At 45.5% G+C, this 27106-nt stretch overlaps 1 protein-coding gene across 2 annotated transcripts in view; it reads left to right on the plus strand.

Moving 5' to 3' along the window:
* Positions 1–27106, plus strand: part of CLN3 (CLN3 lysosomal/endosomal transmembrane protein, battenin) — a 550496-nt gene that overhangs the window by 238423 nt on the left and 284967 nt on the right. For both annotated transcript variants that reach the window (XM_085618893.1, XM_085618894.1), the window contains one exon: positions 10284–10408. In XM_085618893.1, the coding sequence (XP_085475019.1) occupies positions 10284–10408 (125 nt within the window). The remainder of the gene's footprint in view (positions 1–10283; positions 10409–27106) is intronic.

Below are 27106 nucleotides of genomic sequence, written 5' to 3' on the forward strand. Positions count from 1 at the left end.
CCCTGAGGGTACCTTTCTGGTATACAAGTACCACATCTTCGCTGGGCAAACCAGAGGAGAAACTTCCATGCTGACAGACGATCTCTAGCACGCGGTGGTCTGGCATGCCTTGCGGGGTGTCCAACTCGAGACCAAGAGGGGGTCCTTCATTCTCTCCCATGAGGCAATGGGCTTGGCTCTTTACTCTACCTACATGCATGCTAGGGTTAGCATCTTAGGAGTATGTGTGACTATTACCTTCTATCTAGAATCCTGCAAATATATTCAATGTTTTAGCACCATGGTAGAACTCTACCTTTTATTTACTCTGTTGGTCCTTGTAATCGTTTATATCTGCTTCTGTCTAATGGTTGTTGCAGCACACGTATTTTATACTAGAATGACGCTGGTTCAATAAATACTTATTGAAAACGTCCCCACCGTTAATTCTGCGAATCTCTCTGAGACAAAGTGATCAAGAGGGACTGAGCGAAAGGTACTGTACTGTTTCCACGATCCTTGAAGGGGCAGGTTTGTCGTGTTTGATAGTTGCCAGAAACTGTCCGCTCCGTGGTAAGGTTGTGGTGCTTATAGTGGCACTGTGAGCTAGCTAGTCTACAGGCTAACATATCCTTTGGGGTTGTCTAGAGTCAGTCTGAACACCAATCCCTTAGTTTATGTTGTCTAAATGTGCAGATCCTATATAGATTTGTAAGAACTACACGACAAGGCACTGTAGCTATTCTAGTGTAAGAGGTTGCCAAATGATGAAGCATGCCTGATGAGTTAAGGGAGGGACGACCTCTCAAAAATCTTTTGGCGACCCTCAGCTCAGGAAAGTCAGAACTGCGATCGTACAGCAGTGACTTCATTACCCGCAAGTATTTGTGTGCATATATCTATATATATCTATATATATCTATCTATATATATATATATATATATATATATATATATATTACCTCGGCCCCGTCACAGAAAGTTTCGTGCTGATCCGTTAAGAAGTGATAAGTAAGAAGGAGGGGGTCCAAAATGTTGATTTCTCATGGTACTTCCCATGTGAAACTTAGCTCTCCAATACAGTAGAATGGCTGAATGGAATTACACCACATTTGGCAAAAAGTTTGCACTTTATTCAGAAAGCATGCCTTGTGTGATTTTGTTTGAATCCCTTAGCTATTTTCGAGAAATAGAAATCTGCATTTAAACAGGAGCTCCGGTTGGGCATGAAGGGGTTAAAAAGTTCGCCATATCTGGGCCATTGATGCCCAGATATTCTCTAAGTGGCCAAATTAAAGGGGACAAGGTAATCCTAAATAGCTGGCCTTAATATGAACAATAGGTTGTGGTAGCCAAAGAACTCATGCAAATGGTCCCTGCGTCCTGAAAATTAAGGATGAGCACACCCTGACCCCTCCCAGGGCATGTGGACCCCCTTAATTGGTTGGCCACAACATGTTGTGGCAGCTATTACAGGAGTCTGGGACATGGTCCCCATTGAAATACATTGTAGTGAATTCCAGGTTTGGAGGGTCACAAAAAGAGCGTATATGAAAGGTGTTAACATATCTTAGTCACAATATAAATCATTTGTTGGTGGTGTTATACTCATTTTAGGAATTCTGGTGAGTTCTCAGGTGATTTTACTCTGATTTTACTAATGCTGACCTTGCAGGGGATTGATGAACCGTTTTTAAGAGAAAACGGTTTTCTCTCAGGGCTTGCTCATAGAGGTTATAGAAGGTGCTCCAGAAGCTAAGATGACAGCACCTTTTCTTCAAGTTCACACTTTCTTCTTCAGCCATATGAGAATGAAGTCCAATATTCGAAGTACAAAATGTGCTTCCAACAGCACCAGCAGCATTTCAGTTACTTCCATTTTGTTTTACTGCAGCTTCCACAGTGTTCTAATTAACAACTACAGCGCTGACATTCTTTATTTATCACAAATGTGTGGCACACCGTGGTGCCAACTTGATGGAATCAAAACTGAAAAACTGAAGGCATATCCTACAGAGGATACTACTGGACACTACAGTTTGTTTTTCATGGAAATTATGGTTCGTGCTCCAGAAAGCTAAAATGAGGACACCTTTTCTATGACTTTTCAAATACCTAGCTCCCTAGCAATCAAAAGCAGCATCACCACAGAGTTCTAATGAACAACTAGAGCACTAATGTTTTGTATTTAAGACAAAAGTGAAACACTACTGAACACCATTTTGTTGGAATAGGAGTAAATGAGCTTTCAGATGTTAATGCAGGTATGAAACCAGTCGGTCAAAAACATGAACGGAGGTATGGATTATTAGCGAATCAAGGCATAATACATTTTTAAAGGTGGTAAAACTAGAGAGTCTGCATAAGTACAGCATCCCATTTTCGTTATCTGTTTTCTCAGCCTTCCCATCTTCTCAATCACGTAACAGCTCCCTAATTTTAAAATCGTAACATTTTATTAGACGAATATGTGTGTGTGTGTGTGTGTGTGTGTGTGTGTGTGTGTGTGTGTGTGTATATATATATATATATATATATATATATACATATGTATATTTATTTATTTATTTTTTTTACTGAAAAAATGATGAAGTGACATAATTAGATTAGGTGCTAAGACCCTAACTTGTTTTAACATTTCCCAGAATTTCACTAAAAAGCCAATGGTTAAAGTGACATTATAGTTAGAAGTTGACTGCGAGGAAATACGTTTATTATATAGTGTGGTCATACGATCTCACCATGTAATACACTCACAAACCCATCTTGGGTCCTGTCAGGCTTGTTTCCAAAACCTCAGCTCAAAGCGGGGTAGCAGTCGCCTCGAGCAGACAGTCTTTGTGAAAGGTGTAGGAAAGTGGGATTCTGTTGCAGTAACCCCCCAAACTTTTGCCAGACTACTGATGCCCTTTTACTTGATGTGCCCTGGGTCCCTGCCACTTAGGTTCCCAGGCCCTGTGTTCTTTCCACAAAACTAACCAAATTGGCATCTCTGGTCACAGGTCAGCCCCTGGTGAATGGTACCACAGGTACCTAGGGCACTATGACCAGGGAAGACCTCTAAGGGCTGCAGCACTTACTGTGCCACCCTTAGAGGCCTTGTACCTTTACACACACACACACACACACACTGCCTTTGCAGGCTGCGTGTTTTAGTGCAGAAAAAAGTGAAGAGTCGACATGGCACACATCCCTGTGTGTCATGCCTACGACCCACTGCCCTGGCATAGATCAGACACCCCTCTAGCTGGGTGCCCTATGCCAGTGGTGAGGGTACAGGTGCATGAGCCCTGTACCCCATACAGTGTCTAAGTCTATTCTTAGACATTGTACGTGCAGTGCTGCCATTAAGAGTATATGGTGCTGTGAGCTTGTCATTACAAACTCCACAGCACCATAATGGCTACACTGAAAACTGAGAAGCTTGGTATCAAACTTCTCAGCACATTAAACCCACACTGATGCCAGTGTGGGATTTAATGACAGATGCACACAGAGGGCATCTTAGAGATGCCCCCTTAAAACGAACCCACCACTAGTGTCCAGGTTGAGTGGGTGCTTTCAGCTGCCACCACCTGACATGTTTCTGGGCCCTGGGTCGAGAGCCTACTGCTCTCTGGGGCCTGAAACAATAGACATCCTGGGACGAGGTGCCAAGTCTCCTCCCCCAGCATGGGTAGGGTTCACCAAGGGGAAGCTTCAAAGGCTTGCCGCCTTTGTGAGCTTCCCCCGGCCACTTGCTTCTTTCAGCAACTGGTCCCTACTGGTTCTGACCCCCATTTTGGGCGGGAGAACCGGCGGGAAAAACTATTGAGGAAGAGAGGTGTGCCCACCTCTGCCAACTCCACCCCTCAGGTGGGGGAGGTGAGGTGAAGCACAACTCGCAGTCCCCGCCATATTGCAGATGGGGGGACTCAGCCAACCAGGGACAGGCTCATGCCCCCCCTCCCACTGGAGGGTGGCATAATAGGGGGATACCTACCCCAGGGAAGGGAGCCATTGGTCCCTGCCTTTTACCTACCTGTAAAACCCCTAAATCTAGTATTTAGAGGCTCCCCTGAACCTTACTTCCTCAGACAAGAAACTACAAGAAGAAGAAGAAGGACCGAACAGCCGTGCAGCAGCTAACAAGAGGAAGACTCCCACTGACTTGCCCCAGCCCTACCGGCCTGTCTCCCCCTCGAACCTGCTCCTGCGAAATCCCGGTGTGTCTTGCAGCCAGCAACCTCAAAAACCCCGGAGGACCTGCCTGCCTTCAACTACAAAGACGTTGTCTCCCGTGAACACCGAATTTGTTAATCTGCAACCTCTGGCTCCATCCGGACACCGCGGATCCGCCACACTCTGCACACGCTGACCACGGCCCTGGCAATCCTGACCTGAGATCCGGTGACCCCGGACCTGCCTCAAGCCTCCTGCCGACGCCTGCAGCCTAAATCCAGAAGGTCCCCCCAACCGTGACCAGGAGCTGGTAAGAAGATCCAACCCTAAAAGGCACCCCTGCACCGATGCCCCATGGCCTTGTGTGCCCAACCCAACGGTGCCTAACCAACCCCTAACTTCCCAACCTACCTCTCACAGTGGTGGTCGCAGCCAGAAGACCTTCGTCCCCGAGCCTGCAGTGCCTTTGCAAACCGGAGGTTCCCCATTTAAACCAACAGGGCGCCCGACGTCGAAACAGCACTCTGCACCCGGCCGCCCTAGAGGGTGCACCTTTGTTTCCCATTTGCCCTGAGCTAAAGTCCAGGATCTCTACTCCCACAACCAAGTGGCCTGCTTGCCAGCAGCCACCAACCTGAGGCCCCCTATCCCCCTTTGGGTAGCATTGGGCCTCAGCACTTTGCATCCAGCCGCCCTAGTGCCGCTGAGGGTGTAATAAGAGTGCATCCTTTACCCTGGGGGAACCATTGTTCTAACCCCAGAAGCTCAACTCTAAAGACCAATTACTTACCTGGTAACCTTTGACTTAATTTCTCTCCATAGGAACCTATTGACTGTTTTTCTCTGAAAAATGTTCTAAGTGTGGAGTTGATTTGTATGGAAACCTGAAAAATAACAATTGTGCAAAACTGACTTTACTTACCTTTTTCTCTAGGAAATGTCCCAGTGTGATATCTAGGCATATCGCACTGAGTAGAAAAAGTAATCTAAAATGTAACGTAAAAGTAACTTACCTGTAATTTTTACTGCAAAATCGATACAAAGTATATGTAGAGCATTCCACAGTATTGCATTGCATTACCAGTAATTCAAACTGTAACCATTTCAAAGTACATTTACAACTGCATTCCAAACTGTATATTTACTGCAAAGTATTTATGAACTTACCTGTGCCAGGCTTGCTTGGTTCTAGGAAATAAAACAACTAAAAGAATATTTTTATACAAAACCATTGGTCTGAAGTTCCGTCTTTGAGTGTGTGAAATCATTTTCTGATTGAGTGGGTACAACAAATGCTTAACACTGTCCTCTGATACTGCCTTACTGCTCGACCACACTACCACAAACAGAGAGTGAGGTACTATCTAACTTTACCTCTGCCTACCTTTGGGGTTCCACTGGACTCTGTGCACACTATACCTCACTTTGATATAGTATATACAGAGCCAGCTTCCTACAAAAGGAGCAAGTGCAAAGCGTTTAGAAGTACAGTTGAAAAAGAAAGAAAACTTAACACAAAGAGAATCCAAAACCAGTTTATAAAAATACATTTTATTTTTTCATATTTGTAGATGCTAAAATGAACAAAATCCAACAGAGGGTTCTGGGTATATAAATTATTAACCAAATAATTCACTGCTTTTTATTCGAAATGCAAAGAAGCATTGGCAAATACTGTGTAAGTGGTTCACTTTGGAAACATTGAGACACTTTTATAAAGTTGTAAACAACTACTCAGACCACCTTTGGTTGACCAACTTTGACAGGAAGCGAGTCACAGAAGTCAAAGAGGCTTCGCTAGACAGTTACTTCTTAGTCAAAGCAGTCACCAGTCCAGTTCCAAGTTCTATGGGTAAATGCCATAGACCTCAATGGTGTGGTCCTGATACAGGATGCTGACGATACTGAGGCTGCTGATCCTGTAATGGGGGTCTTCCTGGGGATACTCCTCGGTCCACAGTCACATCGTACTGACTTGGGACACAGGGGTCGATATCCCTCTAAGTCCAGCTGAAGTCCAGCCCAAATCCATTTGCCACAGCTCTCCTGGTCCAAGGTTACAGCGAAACTAGCGGTTTTCTTTAACTGGTGATAACTCCTGGCTTAGGGCAACCAAAGTGCACTCGGATGACTCTCCCCGGTCCAGCAGACTTGGTTGCATCTTTTGGTGGTCGGATCTCGGTTTCCCAAAGTGCATGTTGTTGGTCAGTGGCAGTCAGGCATTCTTTGCTACTAACTCACCAAGGCTTTCCTGACCCTGTAGGTGTGACAGGAAGGCAACCAACTGACTATTGGAGTCACGTTTTCTGTCTGAAGCTTTAGGACAACTTTTCTTCCAGCTGGGCACAACAGTAACACTCCTCTCTTCGCTAGACCAAGGAGCAGCAGGTGCAGCTCACTCTTGGTGCACCTTCTCTTTGCTGGGTCCAGGGAACAGTAGATCAGACCTTTTTCAGTCCACATTTCAATACCAATGTGATCTTAGGTCTAGGTGCCACTTTTATGCCCAAAATGTGCCCTCTGGGGATGTGGTGACTACTAGCCAATGGGCTAACAGGTCCCCTGCTGCCTAGTGATGGCTTCCTGTGAAGGGTGGCATCTAGCTAGTCCAGAAGGCACTATTCTGCCTGCTCCGAAGATGGCAGAACCCTTCTCGTGGTGTGTGGAGCTCCCTAGGTCACCCCAGAAGGGTGGCTACATGGGGGCTACACACCCACCAAAAAACCCACTCAACTGTGTACCCCTCTCCATCCCCGATGCCAACCTATCTGCAAGAATAAAAGAGCAGTCCTTCTTGTGTGTGTCTACCATTCACACTGCAAAGGCAGCTTCCCCTTTAAAGCTTGCCTTTTGGGCACACACCCTGTTTGACCTTTCTGCCAGGGAGAGTTCACACTTCTTCTAACGTCAGGCCCTTTGTGTTCCTTCCAGAGAGGATTTTACATCTCCACCAAGATGGCAAAAGGCTGTCTTGTGGCCAGCAACCGTAATCTGTCACTGGAAAACTTTAGGCAACAAAGTGGCTACGTACTAAAGTTGCCATTTGGGTGTTACATTAAAGTGGACTTGACCATCAAGTCGGGTTTAATGCAGCGATTCTTTAAACTATCAGTTTTAGTAGCCCGATTCAGAAGTTAGCACTGCTGAATTGTGAGCATGCAACTCTGTATTCTCTGTATTGCATGCTCACAATTCTACTATCCTTTCCACAGTACTAATGACAGTACAGGAGTTTAGTCTGGTCATGTAAAGTTTTAATTCAATGCACCCTGCCTTTAGGGCTCAGTAGGCCTGCCTTAGGGGTGACTTATAAATATTAAAAAGAAAGGTTGGAGCTCTGCCATTACTTTAAATGGCAAAGTCAAGTTAGCAGCTTAAAACTACTCTGACAGCCAGCATTAGCAGGTAGTGTAGTGGCACAATAAGTGTTGCAGTCCAAAAGAGATACGTTAAAGTACAAGCCCTGGGTAGCCCTGCCATTATATGGTACGAACTTATAAATTGGTTAACTTATGCCAGTTGTGGGTGAACCAATCAGACATATACCTTTTAAGGGTTAGACCACTGGCACTGAGATCTGGTTAGTAGGGCTCAGTTCACCTTCATAGTAGAAAAACCAGCATCATCAGTCCAAAAATTCGGGGTGATCATGTAAAAAGAGGCATTTCCTTACACTAACATTAAAAACCACTGACCTACACCAATTCTAGTTTAGTGTACTAACAATAACTTGTGCCCCCATCATGCGCTACTCATGACATTAAAATTAAAAAAGCCTCTGTTCAATTTCATTGTTCTTTCCCTGGACCTGCCAACGATGCATTAAACGGAACGTATCTGTCCTCAAATTACAGGTTGTGCTGAAGTTATAATTACACATAACACACAGTCACAGGGCAGTCATGAAAAATGGACATGCATTAAAATCATACGAAATCTGCCTTTTTGCAAATACCCGACTGCTTGAATATGTCAAATATATGGCTGTCAAACCTGGACTCCCAATGGCTTTAGTTTAACACTAAAGTCTGTGTTGATGCGGCGCGGAGGGCAACTGAATGGACTGTACATGACAAGAAGTAACACAATTGGCGTACAAAAAAAGAGACGCAATTCTTTTCTCATTATTTAGCAAGCATTTGCAATGCAATAAATAGGTCTCACATTTACACGAGTTTGTGCTATTGACATTGTAAATGACCATGCCTTTTATTTTTGTTTTAGTTTTTCAAACATAAATAAAAGGCATGCGAGACCTATTGCATTGCAAATGCTTGTTATGGGAGACTGAAGGCACAGGAAAAAATAATGTGGTAACAATGGCGTCCTACCCAGGTGGCAGTTCTAGGCAGCATTTGAAATGCAGGTCATGACGGAGCTGCCTTCCAAATACGCCTGCTTAACTCCCGACATATTAGATAAATATTTATTCTATATTAATGGCTCAAATAGTTGTCCTCGGAACTGCTCCGTGCACAATGAACTACCAACCTTAGAAAGGCATTGCCTATGTTTGGGTGTTAAAGATCTACCAAACCGGAAGACTATTTCTTATTTCAAATGTATGGTTATCCAGCCGGGTTGGAGCGGGAGCAACTGCAGCTATTGTTAGTGCTGAGCCGCCACCTTGTGGTGTGTCAGACACCCCACATCTGCTGCTGAGCCAGCACAGACTCGAGCCTCCATTTTGTGGTCGGTCAGCGTGGGCCGCCATCTTGAGAGGGCACGGTTTTTAAGCATGCCTGCAGGCAAATGTTCGTTTCTATACCATAAATGCAAATATGGTTATTTTTTAGGTCTCGCCTGACCCAGCGCATGCGCTGGTCTGGCGAGACTTATTGAGAGGGCTCCAAAAAGTTCTACCAGGCCAGCCTGGAGCTACAGTGCATGTGCGCTGGCGCACGCGCCGCGCTTTACCGCGATTACTTTCCCTTTAGCGGCCGCACGTCCGCTTTGCATAGCCAATAGGTCTCGCTTTTGGGACCTTATAAGTATTTAGTTATGCAACTGTTGCATGGCTAAGGACTTATAAGGTCCCAAAGGCGAGACCTATTGGCTATGCCAATGCTTGTTTTTTCTTTTAACCAGATAAGGTTTGCTTTGGATAATTATTCCGAATGGAAAATAAAGAAAGATAAAAATACACTGATTTGCATTTTTGTACTCTGTTTATGGGGTGAAATATGTAACACGCATTTTTTATGACTATTTTTTCCACCTAATTTTGATAGCTACGTATTCTTTCCTACATATAGATTTAGTGAGGTGTGTTTAAATTGTGATCAGTCGGCTCATTACAAAATGCCAGCCGTAATTACATAATGCTGATAGGAGCCACCTCACAGCACTGCTGGGAAGTGCACTGTTTAAAAAAACAAATGGGAGGCTGCCTGTGGAGAGCGTGTTAAGCCGTCAGTAAAAAATCCAGTCGGGGTGGGCGGGGCCAAAAGAGGACAGGGTGGTAACCAGGAGGGACTAAAAAGCCTCAGTGACAATCATAAGACACTGTTTAGCATAACCAATGACGCAAAATGACGCACACCAATCGAAATTACGGGCGGAGACGAAACTTAACTTCTAAAAGTATATTGATTCCAAGAAGCCCCTGCAACACCAGGCGAGACCTAAAAATGACCTTTCCATGACTAAAAATGCTACTATAAAAAACTGTGCACCGAAGAGTTAATTTCTACATCTACATTGTATTGTTAAAATAGTGCAAAATGTGATCTCTTCCTTAAACCCCTTTCACTTTTACAATGGACTTTGTATAAGAACACATTGGCGTACATGTGGCAATCATTTTATAAGTGAAAATAAAGTTTATACATTTTTCAGCTGTATATGCAAGGACACAAACTCGCCATCTGCACAGATTCATAACACAGACCAAAATGAAAATATGTGTCAGAAATGCTGAATAAAGAATCTGAAAGAGCGCGCAGAAGCGAGTATATCTCATGCCAGTGCAGTTCTTCCTTCCCAGATAAAATGAATGATTGGGCCTGGTGAGCTTTCACGCACCGCTGCAATCATTGCATATATATATAAAGAGAAACTCGTAAAATTCTCTAGAGAAAAAACGAATTGTTTTTTTCACCTTTACAAGTAACCGAATAATGTTGATCTATTTTTCTCCACAGTTATTTCTGCCTCCTACTCCACCCGCCGTCCCTACCCAAGTGGAGAAGGCCTCGAGCAGTTCAAGGACCGGGCGCCGCCAAGCCAGACCGCCGGCCCTTGATGGGTGGTGCTACATCCCGTACAGGTACAACCAGAAAAAAACGTCGGCAAAAATACTATCCCACTCCATTAGCCTTTCCTGGTATGGACCCGCCTCCCAGCTTCCTTAAATGCCTTTCTTTTATTTCTTTCCTTCTCTTTCTACATCTTCCCTGCAATTGACTTGCAAATTTCTTCACCCCATCCTTGCTGACCGATCTCCCACAGCTCTTACAGTTTTCTGATAAGGCACAGACCCACTGAAAGGGAATCCTAGGAGACACAAATATTTATACTCGACATTTCATAACATTTCTTCGGTGCCGGACTGGTATGCAAGCATGAAAATACAAGTATGCTGTAGACAAAGTGGTTATGTATTTCCATCAAATCTTAGCAAAGTAATATTGGAAAGAGGATTCACCGTCCAATGCATAAGGTTCATTTGCCAGATGTCTACTTTGTGAAGTTTAAAATTATATCTTTTGAGTGAGGGGTTGTTCAGAGTGTAGCTGATTGGCTGTTGAACTTCCTAAGTAAAAACCAATGTCTGATAGGATCCCCTTTGCTCTCAGGTTTGTGTCTGTCCTCTCCGGTTAATTTCAACAGCTCTTACTGTGACATATTCCCAGCCTGACTTTCCTTCAAGTCTATTGTTGATTCCAATAACAATTGCTAATAGCATTTACAGCTCCTTCCACCTCACCTCTTGCACAACACAGTGGACTGTCTTGTCTTCTATTACTATCACAATAACACCCAACTCCATCTGTGTATTACCAGGCCTTAGAAACTTTTTCTTTCTAATACTATATTATCTATGGCAATGATCTGAATAAAACATAATTGATCTGAAACCAAATTACTTTTCTAATGTAACAAACTGTTAACCAACTATAATCAATACAATATGGTCAACTCATCCTAGGTCAAAAAATCACCCTATTGCCAAGCTCAAAAGCCTGGGAGTCGCCATCCGCTATAAACAAATCTTAACAATCTCTTATAGAGTCAATGCTCAGCAGATACCACCAAATTCTCTTAGGTGTTCGCTCTTTCACTCCCAAGTGTGCTGTCCACTAATGGCGTGAAACTCCATCTACCCCATACTCTACTACAACTACAGACTTTCATTGATTTGCCAAAAGGAAAAATATCCTGTCTCCATCATGAGGCACAGGACATTGCTTTCGTCTCAAGGTGCTTATGATGTAAAACTGCCTTATTTTAAATTCTTCTCACACAAAGACTAAGCCATATAAAAATCTGTAAGCATTTAAATATTGTAACCTGAAATCTCATAACTCTTTAACAGAATATAGAACAATGTCTCTTGAACAAGTACTCATTCAAAGAATCCCTTAAAGCATCACACAAAATCATTGCAATGGAAATCCGGACAGTTTGCAGCCCATGGAACTTGGCAGTGGAACATACTTACTTCGTAACCGATACTAACCATTTACCCTATTCCTTTCACCTTCTCTAAACTTTCTATGTACCAACTCCTCCAAGCCGTAGGGCCTCGAAGCAGTTTAACGTGCAAAGCTGTGTTTTCATTCATTTATTCAGGGTCATAGTCCAAGTGACATCTAGCATGTGTCTGTGCATGGTTAGTGATTGAAAGGGTGAAAAGTTCATCACAGGACTGTCCCGGATTGTCTCCACCTTACAGACAGGTTGCAGTCTGCTCACAGTATTTCATTTTAGCTCAGCACAGGGTTAGATCATCCTGATCCCTCAAATAAAGGATCCCTTGCTTGTCTCTTCCACATGCACTCTACCCTCAGTTATCTGAATCATATGTGTTTACATTTATCAGATTAGCAGCAGCTAGGTTTGGCAGTTTGGAGAAACATACGACTGATGGTGAGGAGCTAAGACACATTTTCAGATTTTATTGGAGCAGAAGTCAGACTCCTCTGGCTTTACTGGTTATAATGCAAACACAAATTAGAGCTACTATTCCTAAAGAGAAAGAGGAGATATCTAGAGGTTGTGCAGGACTCGGGCATATGCACAATGGAAGTCAACAGGACTGTTTCATGTTGCCCTCACACATCCCAATCAATCAATCAATCAATCAATCAGAACATTTGTAAAGCCTACCACTCACCCGTGAGGGTCTCAAGGCGCTGGGGGGGAGGGGTGCTGCTACTGCTCGAATAGCCAGGTCTTGAGTAGCCTCCTGAAGGTTAGTAGGTCTTGGGTCTGCCGTAGGAGGATGGGGAGGGTGTTCCAGGTCTTGGCAGCGAGGTGGGAGAACGATCTGACATGGCCGACAATGATGACTTTTTCCCCCTTGCAGAACCTTAACTTACTCAACCTTTCCAGGACTGTGCCTGACCCCAAGAGGACGTCTGGAATTCTTTCGGACCATAGCTCCCCCCCTGACCCCAAGATGGCTGCTACAGTTTTCTCTACCGCCGGACTCCGAACAGACCTTGATCCCATCCCCCATCGGCCTATATGGTAGCCCCTGCTCCTTCTCTGGCTTGTATTTTACTCCCCCCCCCCCCCCTCACCTCCTTCTTTTACCTCTATCCTCATAGCCTATGTATCTATTCAAACCTGTTTTCCCCGAACGTTGAGACCTGAGGAACATGGCTGATGCCCGGTGGAGTTGCTAGACAACTAATGAGGAGATTGGTCAAAAGTAGGGCGTGGCAGAGGTGCCGCGCTCAGTCGTGCTAAAGGTTTCTGAGTGCGATCTGGTAGTCGCACCTAGCCACGTCCTCGGTTTCCCCCGAATGTGCTGGTTATAAACCTCTGACTGAAGCTCACCTGCATCTCTTTCTGTGCCATCTGAAGAGTGGCAACGAGAATGGAAGGAATATAAAATTAAACAACTACAAGCTGATTGTGGATAGCCAAGGATGATGCTGCTTCTGATATGGCTATCAGTATGATGATAGGCATGGGGGACTTAGTGGTGAATATCTGGACAAGCGAGAGGAGTGGGGCAAAGATATGGAGAGTGATATGATAACTTGTGTAAAAGTACATATTGTTAGTGGACGGTCAAACAAGCTGAACCAATGAAGACACCGCAAATATTCTTAAACATTCAAGAGAAATCGAGAATAGCTGCAATGAATGCATGTGTCCCTCTGGAGTTAATGACCATTCATGGGTGGGTGGTGAAGTCAAGAGAGGGAAATAGTGTTGGATGCATAGTGATAAGTCTGTCTATAGGGGTTCTTCCCATGATGCAAGTAGAGTTGCCTCCGGGCCTGTCAGAGAAATTAGTGATTTATGTACTGGACCTGCTTCGGTTAGCAAATGATGAGTGTTATGTATTTCTTCTTTTTGAATACTACCCTGAAATTACTTTGTGATTAACTTCTCTTCCGGGTGTTGATTGATGGGTGTTTTTGAGCATGTTTTTGAGTATGTTTTTACAAGGGCAGTATTACCAGGTTTAATTTAGTTGCAAATGTTGTGTGCCAAGATGCCTATGACCGCTTGCATTAGTGTTGCATTACACTCAGGATGGGTAACATTTTCTCATCCTGAGAGTAATGTGAGGCTTGAAAGAAGCAAAAGCCTCCTAAATCACGGGGCGCAGCCAGCTGTTCAGTGACCTGTACAGGTGCTGTTGTTTGCATATCGTTCAAGGTCACGGGCACTTGATGGTTAAGTCATCTGTTTGGTCTATTACAGAAGTGTGACCCCCTAGGATATAACCTGAACAAGTTAGAGAGTCGAAAGAGATATGAGGGAAGGTGTAGGTCCATCAAGAGCTTTGTAAACCACATGTGGATAGCAGAAGAGCCTAAAAGACAGGAAATCTTTTTCCAGACATGGGTATTTACAAACAGTGCTTAATTGGAGCCGTGGTTGCAGGTAGGGCAGGTGGAGAATGGGACCTCTTTTTGATCATGAGACTTTGACCCAGAACAAGAGAGCGAAAGGCAGAAAAAGGAGCAAGAATGGGGACTAGAAAAATGGACCAATAGAGACCAGTGGGAACGATGAAAAATAAGCTGTGAGATTATGATAAAAAGACCGGAAGCGTAGAGTAGGGGATGAAAAAGAAAGTAGGTAGAAGGAAGACTATTGAGCCTTGCGTTAAGCATCGCCAGCGGCGGCCTTCTTGAAACAAAAAGCTTGGGCCGCAACTTTTACAAATGGAGCAGTATTCACAAAGAGAGGTCTTTATGGTCGTGAAAGTCTCTGCACTTAGTGGGTGCTCAATGTAATGTGAGCATCCTGTTGAGCACCCTGGAAGTGACAGAGAGTGGACACACGGGAGACAGGTGGACATGGTTTGCTGAAAAAGTGAATGGAGGAAGAGAAGCTTTGTCAGGTAATAGTTCTTTCATGGCAACCGCAATTACTCTGTATCACTTCATTTCAGAATTCTCTTGAGGCAAAGCCTAGGCTCGTGAGACAGCGGTGGTAGTGGTCAGATCAAACGTTAGGATCGGGGTCAGAAAAACATATGTTGGCCCGAGAAGCAAAGTGGAGAATGAGACTTGAAGCAACAGAAAAGGATAACCTATCGATAGATGTTATTTTTTGCTCTTATGTGATTGTCAAGAGGTGTAATTCTGACAACAGATGTTGATAACTTGATAGCTTTTAGATAAATGCACCTTAATAAACAAATTGTTGTATGCATACAAAAACAAACGGTTATCCTGACAAATACTGTTAAATCGAAGGTGTCCTGTCACACAGGGCTCGTGTTTTTTATTTCACTTCATTTTTTATCATAAACGCAGCATAATAGCACAGAACTAAGACTAACAAGCAGTGGGAAAGCTCAACGTTTTGGTGTTTAGTTCGGGACCGTGTTTTGTAATTTTGGGTTGACAATATGGTGGTGCTCCCAACTATTTTACAAAGAAAATCCCACTATAAAGCAACATCTTGGGCTGAAACAATATGGAAGCTGAGTGAAGGGCCCCATTCGCTGGATAAACTGCATTAGCAGAAGTGAGCTGCACACTCACAGGGGAGTCTTCCGAAAAGAAGTCAGAAGATGAAGTTTGCATTTTGAATGGTGAATTTCAAGCTCCTGTAGGTGTCCTTCCAAGAACAATACACCAATCGTGCCAATTCTATTTGCAATTTAAGGACACAGCTGGGATGGGGTCAGCCGCCATGTATGTATAGGAAGTCCTAATGAAAGGGTCACAGGAGCATGGGGGCGGGGGGGCCATTTTTAGTAAGTTCGAAGGGGTGTTTCAGGCATGCCAGAGGAGTATGCATTAGAGCAGGCATCCCAGGATACAACAATCCATGCATATGTGCCAACTGTTAAATTCAGCCCTTGTAAACCTGTCTCTCTCAGGAAATGACCAGAAAGCCATTTACTCATCCATTGTAGTTGGGCCACTAAGTAATATTTTTTCAGATTTGGTAGACTGAAACCTCCCACGTCAACTGGTAGTTGTAACATTGAGAGAGCTACTCAATGTCAAACACCCCCCCCAAACCTAGATTAAGCTAATGATTAGGTGATCAGCTGGAGGGTTACAAAAAAGTATAACAAGCACGGGAGCATAACCATTTTAAGTAGGGCCATCTATCGCTGTCAGAGGAAGTGAGGACCAAAATGCAGTCTATGTCTTATGGTAGTGGTTCCCAAACATTTTCGACCTGAGGCTCTCTTGACCTATTGTCCCGGCTCCCCATTATGTAATTTTTTTGGGGGCAGGTTGGGGTATGTAGGCTCGGGCTCAGGAGTACTTCCATTTTTCTCCCTGAATATAATTGAGATGAAGCCAATTAAGGTATTATAATCCTAGATGTAATCCTATACTGACCACTGCGGATCCCCATGCAGGGTCAATGACTGATTGGAGGGACAAGTGGTTCTCGGAGAAGTGAACTTTTACTGCATTGTGATGTAGTGCTCTTTAAAGAGGTGTCTCTTTAGCTTATTCCAGAGCAGGGTTAGGGGAGCTCTGTCAGCGGTTTCCTGCCCAACTTGTTGTTGCTTGCACACGCAGGTGTGGGACTTAGTCCCCCAGTGTGCTTTGTGACTGGGAGGGGCCTCATGACGTTACAACTCGGCTTCCAGCCTCCCACAGTGCAGGAGCTCTCATCAGCGGTTTCCTGCCCAACTTGTTGTTGCTTGCACACGCTGGGGTGGGAATTCATCCCCTAGCGTGCTTTGGGACCGGAAGGGGCCTCGGGACGCTACCACTCTACCTCTGGTTCGAACTCGTGCACACAGCGCATGCCCGGGCGAAGACCGGACAAAGACGAGCCCATCTTAGCCCGTTACAGGCCAGGCTGGACCTACCCTTTTGCTTTGCATCTTTGCGTCCTTGGCCCTGTGACGGATGACCCGCCTGCATGCATTTTCTCAAGTTACTGTTTGTAAAAATCTTGATTTTATTCTTACCAGTGTGCAAATCTTGTGACTAATATGGGCAAAAAAAAGGCTGTCACCGGCCCTACCCTGGGCCCCCAAGTTCTTTCACACTTAACTATTGATAGTTTTCTGGTGTGGGTGGTGTACCTTGTGTCAAACGAAATAAAATTGGCAGAACGTCTGCTTTCAATTGCATCTTAGATCCTTGACAATCCTCACCTGTCGCATATGCTTAGGTCCCCCATTAATAGTCCTGACGATCTTACAGTGCCTGCGTCTTGCTCTGCAATGTTACAAGATCACTCCATGTGAGACAGTACAGGTGAGGATGGCCCTGTAAGTATTGGCCTAGTGGTCGGGCCACCTCTGTTAAAGACATGGCTTCTGACGTCTGCTCACCAGATGTAGAGCCCACAGCCAAAAGAAGGAAAAAAGTGCAGAAACCTAAACCGCTCAAACGGAAGCAACCACCAGCAATCAAAAGGCAGAGGATTCGGTGATTATGCTTCCTACAAGTATCTAACTGTGGGAAACCCTAAGTGTGAGACTTAGCGAGCAAGTTGACCATCCCTGGAACATGCTTGCCCCCACATCTTACAGCCTTAGGTTGCTGTGGATCCTAACCATTCTCCATCCTTACAAGGGAAGTTGGTGATCGAGACAGTGCAATCTTTTTATCATGGCCTACATCTGTAGATACAACTCCAAACTTGCAGCCGCAGAAATTCGGACTTTCTCATCTTGTCCCGACAATTAGCCAGATAGAAAACAGCAACATTTGGCACAACTTCCTGTGATTAACTTTCCTTATATGGTAGTCTTAGCCGAGGTGTCTAGTCTTTCGGTGGTTTCTCCCAAACAAACAATGCCCCTGTAAGCGGGGTAGGAAATATTCATTGATTCACCCGTTGATGGATTGTGTACTCTTCCTTGAGGCAAGGAAAAAGATTCTCCAACCTGTATTCAAAAAGTACAGGATACAGTCGAGAGAAATGGGCTTAAATTTGCTGTGTGATCTTAGATAGCAGGATGTAGCCATAGCCCCCATACCTGCGAAAAGTGATAACATCTCAGTTTAGGCTTACTTCCTCTTAGTGTTCTATGATAAAGGTCGGCTCGCCCTTAAGCTCGCAGAGTGGTGTTTTGATCTGACAAGTAATGTGTCACAAGTTGTTGATAATTTTTTTATTATAATTCGTTTAAAATGTTTTTAATATGTGATGGACTGTTTCAAAGATCCGTTTGCATCAAGAGAATGATCTGGCATGGCCTAGCGTGAGAAGGGACATTCGACCTGTTAACAAGATTGATTAAGAGAACCCATGTGATTGTGATAAGCTGCTATGCACACTGCACTTTACAATGTTGTGCCATAAAAAAATGATCTGCAAGTTAATGGTTAATTCGGCATCTTTTGTCTTTGTAATACTTAGGTTGTCAACCTTCTGCTGTCTTTTACCGTCGTAAATTTTAAGTGGTTATCTGGCTATTAACCAAAGTCATGTGTTGGTCAAATCTCCAAATGAGTGCTGCGCGCTATTACTTTTATTACATTCAGGATAGTTTACTTATGAACTGGTAATATGCAATATTTCTGTAAGAATTGATTTCTTGAGCTGATTTTGAACATTGGCGCCCAAAAATGAAGTAATCTACTGGCTGAATAGTAATGTGAGTTGCCAGAGAGATTTACACAATGAGATTTTGTGTGTACAGCTGGTGAGGGGGCATTGAGCTCATGGAGAGGCAATTCCCCGGTGATACCATAATTATCTATGTACCTAACCCCTTGGTTGCAGGTGAAGTTTTGGTCATGGCAAGAGCCGGCATGGTGAAATCAAACACAATTAGGATTCAGCCCTTTTGTTATTTTTATGAAAACCTACCTGACTCTTGTGTCTTGGCTGACTGGCTGCTCACCTTCTGCCACGCCAGACATATTTCTGGATCCCTGTGTCGAGAGCTTCCCGCTCTCGGGGTCCTGAACCAAAGTGTATCCTGGGCAGAGGTGCCAAGCCTCCGCCCCCATGATGGGCAGGGTCCAAGAAGGGGAAGCTTTAAAGGTTGCCGCATTTGTGAGTTGCCCCAGCCATTTGCTGCTCCTAGCAATTGGGCCCCACCGGTTCTGACCCACATATTGGGCGGGATAATCGTCAAGAAAACCAATATAGGAGAGGTGTGCCCACCTTTGCCAACCCCACCCCTCAAGTGGGGGAGACGAGGCAAAGCACAACTCTCGGTCCCCACCATCTTGAAGATGGGGGGACCCAGCCAACCAGGGTGATGCTTATGCCCAACTCCCACTGGAGGGTGGCATAATTAGGGGTGGACCCACCTCAAGGAAGGGACCCATTGGTCCCAACCTGTACCTACCTTAAACATCCCGACATTTAGTATTTAGGGGCAACCCTGAACCTTGCCTCCTCCGACAAGAAGACGCAAGAAGAAGAAGGACCGAAGAGCTGTGCTGAAGAGGAGAACACCAACTGACTTTGTCCCAGCCCTACTAGTCTGTACCGACCTCGACATTCTCAAGCGAAATCCAGGTGTGTCCTGCAGCAGGCAGCCCCCTGAGAACCCGGAGAACCTGCCCTGCCTTCCCCAACAAGACTTTGTGTCCTGTGAGCACCGGTTTTACTCACCTACAGACTCTGGCTCCGGCCAAATCCGTGAGTCTGCACCACTCTACAGCTGACACCCACGGCCCGATTTCCAGTGGCCCAACACCATGAGGAGGTCTCACCGTCGATTCTGACCTGGGATCTGGTGATCCCTGACCTATCTCTTGCCTGCAGCCCCTTTCTGGAGGATCCACCCGACCACGACCGGAGCCGTTAAGAATTATCCGATGCCAAAAGACACCCCTGCATCCGACGCCCCACAGACTTAGGTGGCCTAACTGACGGTGTCCAGGCATCCCACGACATCCCATGTTACCTCTCCATCCGTTGGTCACCTCGAGAAGATTTTCATCCCCGAGTCTGCAGTGTTTGTTGCAACTGGAGAATCCCCATTGAAAACAACAGGGCACCCAACGCCGAAACAGGGCCCTGATCTTAATTCCAAGAGCTTTGCTCCCACAACCTTGTGGCCTGCTCATGAGCAGCCACCAACCAGAGGCCCCCTATCCCCCCCATTAGATAACACTGGGACTCAACACTCTGCACCCAGCTGCCCTAGTGCCGCTGAGGGTGTAACTAGAGTGCATCCTTAACCTCATTTTTAGGTCTCGCCTGAGCCAGCGCATGCGCTGCTCTGGCGAGACATTTAGTGAGTGGGCTTTCAAAAGTCCGCCATCTGGCTTTCCTCTCTCGTCATGGTGCGCGCATATCGCATAGCTCGAGGCATCCTTACAGCGCGTGATCACTTTCGCGGCCGCTCACTTTCATTTTCTTCCAGCGCGCGATCATTTTTGCGGCCAATCCAGATTGCACCCCTGCTTTGTATGAGCTACTCGCGCATGGAACCTGGAATCTTGTGAGCTCCTTAAAAAATAAATAATGAAAGATTTGTACATGTACTAAACGATACAGCTGCATTTTACGCTCATTAAATGGGGGAACCACTCGTGCATTAGTTTTATGATGCGCCCACGTCCAGGCTAAAAAAGAGACACAAACGGTATATTTAAAGAGCCCTGCAGCTGCATGCTTCAGAGGGTATGCGAGGACACGGCAGCAGATGTAGGTCACTAAACTCACCACAAGCTTCGACAGAACAAAAGTAGCTGAGGCGACAACGGCACCGGGCACGGGACACCGCGCATGAACATTTTTACCACAGCAAAGTAAAAAATAAACCAAGGAGAAAACTCAAGATCAGCACACAATAACTTATTCTCTTAAATAAAACACATTAATGCTAAAAATACAATGTTGATCCATCTCAAAATATATAAACCCTTTCACTATTTGTGATATATTTTATACTCTGGTTTACCTACACAGGTTGCTGTGCTGGTGGACTAAACGTATGTTTACCAATTGTGAGATAAAGTTAATAATAAAAAAACTTACACAACATTCCAGTTCCCTGTACTCTAAGGAGAAAAGCCAGGTATGGCGTAGTTCGTTATACCAAGACTTGACGCTTTCTGACTTGGAAATAGCCCCGCCCGCCATGTGACACTTTTTAAGAGCCCTTTGGTGTCCCTTGTGTTTCCGAATTTGTGTCGCTACGTTGCACATGGGGGCAGGGACTAGGAGTTCAGACAAGGATAATACATGGGAACACAGCTTTAAAACTCGTCGATGAGCAACAATTTAATTTTATTTCAATAATAGTCCAAAACGAACCCCTGTGCATTCACAGACAACTTGGAAACCTGTTGGGAGTCCCTGAAACAGTTGCAGTTGGGGAGGAGCCAAGATGGCGACCGGAGCAGACGCTTGAGCGCCCGGCTCCGTCGGTCCGTGGCCTCGGACTACTATCCTGATGCTCATCCTTGCCGATTCTCGAGGTGCACCGTGTGCGAAGACGCGCTGACCGCGCTGCTGCTTTCCCGGAGTCTCAACCCGCCCGGATGCCCGTGTTCTGGGTGCTTTTGTCCTCGGCACTGAACCCTGCGCCCTTACGGCCTTTGCCGGCCTCCTGGAAGCTCCGCAGTTACCGGACCAGCTAGCGCTAACCTGAGCCCCGCGGTCCCGATCTCGCCTTGCACCATGGATCGTTGCCGGATGAGCCCGAGGAGAGACGGCCGGACACCTTCTGCATCCTGTGCCTGACGGGCTGGAGCTGTGGGGTGGGCCCCGGTGCGGTGAGTCTCCTGCCCCGCTCTGAGGACCGAGCTGCGGGGGGCTGCTGCCCCCTTTGCCTATTGCCTAGCCAGCGGCGAGGGGGACCGGCGAGAAGATAAGCGACTGTCGGCCTTTCCTGTTGCGGCGTAGACCTGAGGGGAATTGACCCCTTGCCACGACCCCCCCCCCTGGCCAGTGCACCGTATAGCGGCAAAACATGGCGTTGAGTGCCTGCTCGCGGCTGGGGGGTGATACTCCGGTCTCGCCCGCTGCCCACTTCGCCCTCCCTCTTCCGGACACCAGCTCCACAGTGCCGTCCCGGATTGTTGCTGATGTTGGGGCCCAGCTTCCGCTGACATGCGGCTCCGTTCTGGCTGTCCTGCGGGACTTTCAACTACAGATGTGCGCTGGCCTGCAGGCGCTGAGTGAGAGGTTTGACCCCATACTGTCGGCTGCGGGCCGTGAGCGCACTGTTTGTCATCCACAGGGCGTAGGTCTCCCGGTGCTCTTGTCCTCTTGCGGGGACGCAGCGGCGGTGTATGATTGTGCTACACTGGTGCCTTCATCTAGCGCTCCCGGCGCCCAGGGTCCACCGCTCTCCACCTCAACTGCGGATACTTTGTCCCCCTGGTCATGGCAGCCTGCTTCATTGTTCCCTGCCTCACCGCGTCCGCGAGGCTATCCTGCTGAGCGACACCTAACGGCTTCGAGGGACCGTCCGCGGTGGCCCACTGCTGCCTTTTTCTGGAACTCCTGTACTTTACTTGCCAGGTTTGGATTTTATGTGGTGCAACGAGGGACCCCAATCGGTGGTCGGCGGCCATTTCGTGATCCTACTTCATCATCCTCTCACAAGCGGCCATCTTGTCTTTGTCTGCTCGGGACATGGGGCCTTCACGCAGGAGCTGGTTTAATCCCAAGCCCGCGATCGGGCCAGGGCTAGACTGACTTCTATCGCTATGGTTATGGACGGGCTGGCCTGGGATTGGGACTGTATGTATGTTTTGCGCGCACTCGTCGCGACTTGTATCCCTTGCTTAAACTGTGGTGCCATGGTATCTTTGCATGCCGTTTTTTTTGGCGTAGAGGGCTTCCAGTGTGTGGGGGCCATAACTGGCTGATGGTTCGGGGCGCTCTGGTGTCCAGTGGGCTCCTCCTCACCTTCTTTTCTGCTTTCTTCCCTTCTTTACTCTGTTCCTACTTTCTCTCTTCTCTATATTTCGGGTTCATTGGGCGACAGGCACTATGCTGGGGGGGGGGGTAGGCCGTAGCCTCCGCATTGGTGTAGGGTGGGGGGGTAATACTCTGTTCTCAATTAGTTCTATGGGCCTTTCTCTTTTATGTCTCTGTGCTCTACTTTCTTCGATTCGGGGTCCGGGTGTGGGGTGGATCGAGTGGGGGCGGCTCTGGAGGGGCGCGTACTTGCTTATGTGACTATCCTGATATATCTCTGCACCGCCTCACTGATTGAGATTTTACTCCCATTGTTGTTCTTACTGATGTTGCTGCTCGCCCGTGTGGTGAAGCTATCTTGCGGACTCGAATCTACTTTGCTCTTATCCTTCATTGACTTTTTTTTCCCTGATAAAATCATCAAAAAACTTAAAATTAACCTTTACCTCTCCTTCCCCGGGTTTCAAAGATATCTCCAGTATGTAACGTATAACCTGTTGTTAATCCTGACCGTTGATGCACGGGGGCTGTAATGTGGGTATCAGTGCTTTACTGTATCGTGGCCGGCCTGACGGTTGTAGGCCCGTATTTGTTCTTTTAAGATGCACGAATAAAGGTTTAAAAAAAAAAAAAAAAAAAAAAAAGAAACAGTTGCAGTTTAGTGTCCACTAGCGGTGTGCCTTTTTTGTGATGATGTATGAAAAGCAATACGCCTGCAATTTATGGCAGCCGTTCTCAAGTGGTCTATTCGTGTCATAGAATGTGATAAATCCAGGTGACCAGTTACAGGTGGTTTCCACGCCGTGTCATAGGGGTTAGGAGTATCTATTGAGCGACCACAGTAAATATTCCAGTTGATTCGGCTGTGACACTGTTTCTGATGTCTGATTTTATTTCAGAAGGGAAGCACTTCGGTTCTCTTGACTCATAATTGGACCCTTTAGAAATAATTTGTAATTAGTCAAATGGAACACTCACCAGGGAACATTTCTGCGGCTCACATAAAAGTGCAAAACGTGATATTTAAAGATCCCATCCCCCCTGAATACTTGTGCTCACAAGTTTCGTGTACGCTGCAAAACATGTTAGAGAACTAGTGTTTAAGATTTTGAGTGTGGATAAAATGTTTTCTTGTGAACTTACACTGTCTAGAACATTAGGATCCCGCGGGCATGAGGAGGCACTCTAGACTTCGAGGCGCTACCACCAAAACTCCAGCCTGATATTTTCCAAGTACGGGATAGAAGAAGGGGGCGATCAGCGTTGAGTCAGGGGGTCGGCCGGGTTTCGGAAAGTACGTGTATTGAAGGTGAGCCGCTGATGGAAAGGAATCATGAAGCAGCTTTGATGGACTTCGCATGCACAGAGTAGCATAACCAACCAACCACAGTCCACCTGTAATAGACCTCTGTGTACGGAATAGCATCACCCACCTCAGTCCACCTTTAATGGACTTCGCATGCACAGAGTAGCAAGACCGACCAACCACAGTCCACTCTTAATGGACTTCCATGCATAGAATAGCATCACCCACCTCAGTCCACCTTTAATGGACTTCGCATGCACAGAGTAGCAAGACCGACCAACCACAGTCCACTCTTCATGGACTTCCGTGCACAGAGTAGCAGGACCGACCAATTACAGTCCTCCTTTGATGGCTTTCCGTGCATAGAATAGCATCACCCACACAGTCCACTTTTAGTGGGTTTCCCGATCACAAACAGGAGCACCCCAACCGCTTTTGAACTGCCTTCCAGTGCACATATCGAGCAGTGGCACGTAGAACAGCCCACTTCTGCCAATGTAGAGCTCTATGGTTGCCACAGACCATAGAGTACACAAGTGCCAAAGTACAATCGTTTCGATTTCCATTCACACATTTATCGGCAATTATATTTATTATGGAGGGCTTTTGTTATACCCAAAAAGGTTTTATGCAATTTGAAATATAAGTGTAGGGAAGAGTTATGGCATACGGGTCAAAGCTGCCGACTTTGGACCAGGGTAAGTTCCATTCCTGGCGCTTGTTCAACATCCTGTGATTTTGGGCAAGTTATTTAATATCCTTGTGCCTGAAAGAAAACTCTGACCTTGTGTAATGTAACCGGTGTTCATGTGTCCAACACAATTCGTGCTATATAAAACTCCCCCAAATATGTATTCTGATGTGTACAGAACCTTCCTGTAGACTCTTGCATACTTTATGTATGTCGTAGCCTAATTGCATGGCCTGGCTTTGTCGATTCCAGAGGCGTCCGGGAATCATTCTGTATGGTACACGCATAAAGATAAGAAACAATATTCAGAAAAATATTATCTTTTTATACACCTCCTTAAAAAAAAAATCTGTCCCAGATCCTCCTTACTGGGCTAGCTCTGATTAGTGCACTGCTCCGTGCGCTGCTTGTGGCTGGTTGAATTTGGCTGTAAATTTATGTGAATATAGGTAAATCAGAGGTGTTTTTGTTCTCCTCAAATGTAGTACTTTATGGGTGTTTAGCTAATTTACATTGTCTATCCCCGCACCCTTCCCCGTCACTTGCACTTCACATCCGGTTCTGAATTTACAAGCCTGACAGCGAGATTTAGCAAAGCAACCCATGTGCGTAATGTAAGGTTGTGGATTGTATTGTATTGTATTGTAATTGCATTCATATAGCGCTTACTACTCCAGACGAGGTGTCAAAGCGCATGCATACAAACAAGGGATACGTAATTAATCCATAAATCGTTTGCCTTTGGGACATTATAAGTGTTTAGTTATCCAGCACGATATCCTTCATTAAACAACATCAAGTGTTGCATGGCTAATCACTTATAAGGTCCCAAAAGCGACACCTATTGGCTATGCCAATGCTTGTTCTCCATAGGATTGCATTGACTATTATTCTCTGAAAAACTTTAGTGTGTTGAGGGAGTATTGTATGAAAACCTAAAAAACAGTGTTTTGATAAATACTATTTTACTCACCTTTTCTCTAGGAAATGTCCCAGTGTGATATCTAGACATATCACACTGAGTATAAAAAGTAATCTGAAAAGTAATTAAAAAAGTAATCACAAAGTAATTGCAAAGTAACTAAATAGTAATTTCGACTGTTTCTGAACATTTGACCTACTTGTAACTGCACACAACTGCATTCAACTGTATCACATGGGAAAAGCATTACTTTACTTACCGGACCCAAGTCTAGCTTGGTTCTAAAAATAAAATACACCAAAAAATACTTTTATACAAAACCAATTGGTCAGAGTTAAGTCTTTGAGTGTGTGGAGTAATTTCTTGCCTGAGTGTGTACAATAAATGTTCAACACTACCCTCTGATAAAGCCTTACTGCTCGCCCACACTACCACAAATGGAGAGTAAGGTTTTTTCTACTTGTACCTCTGTAAGCCTTTGGGCATCCAGTGGACTGTGTGCACACTATACCTTATTTTGGTATAGTGTATACAGAGCCAGCTTCCAACAACTGGCAATCCAGAACGGAGGTCGATTGCATTGGAGATACTGTTGTCAGTAGGGATAACCTTTTTTTTTAATCTTTATTTTAAAATTTCCTCTCACAGCAATAACGTATAATGAGTGGTTCACTGTCTGAGAACATATCATGTAGTAATTATACCAAAAGTATACAATATGGCATGAAAAACTTAGCACAACTATAGGCATGAAGGCAATAATATCTGCACAGTCTGTCACATTTCCCTCGGTTCGTCTCTATCTGCTCCTCAAACTACAACGGTCAATCGCTTCATCTTCCGCTCCTATGCTATTCAACACATTTAGAACACTCAATGTAATTGTGGACCAATATCGTGGATGTATGTCTAATAAGGAGGTAGTTTCTCATCTGTTGGATATACCCCATCACCCCACACCCTCCGGGACTATGCCGCTTTCTAGTTGTGAGGTTGAGGACTGTCGCATGGTTGCAATATATGCCCTATATGGGCCCCATATGTCCTTAGGGCGTGACAAACTAGGCATAAGGTTAGTTTAGATCTCGCTGCTGATATTGCAGTACGCCAAACTACGTAGCCATTCCTGTAGGGTAGGGGTAGCTCGTCGGCCCCACAGTAGTGCTATTTCCCGCTTGCCAGGAGTAACCCAAGGGCCGCATATCTCCTGATTTTTTTTTTAGGGAAATTAACTTTGTAACCTAAGGGCGCTATCTCTGGTGTGGGAACAAGCATTAATGCAGTCATGGCACCTAGCGCGTTATGTATTTGCTACCAATATGTCTGTAACTTGGGACAAGTCCATGTGAGATGTGCAAAGTCCGCGTAAGGCGCGGAGCATCTCAGGCAGTTGTGGGGTCTGGAAGGGTCTATTTTGTGTGCTTAGGCGGGGTTGTGGTAAATTCGGCGGAGGAATTTAAAATGTATGAGCTTATGTCTACTAATAAGGGAGATTTCCCTTGTCACCATGCAGCACTTTGCTCATTGTTCGTCTGTGATTGGTTGACCTAGGTTTCGTTCTCATGCGTTACAAACCTCATCGTCATTC

The sequence above is a fragment of the Triturus cristatus genome, chromosome 7, assembly GCF_964204655.1.
Source record: "Triturus cristatus chromosome 7, aTriCri1.1, whole genome shotgun sequence".
NCBI lineage: Eukaryota > Metazoa > Chordata > Amphibia > Caudata > Salamandridae > Triturus > Triturus cristatus.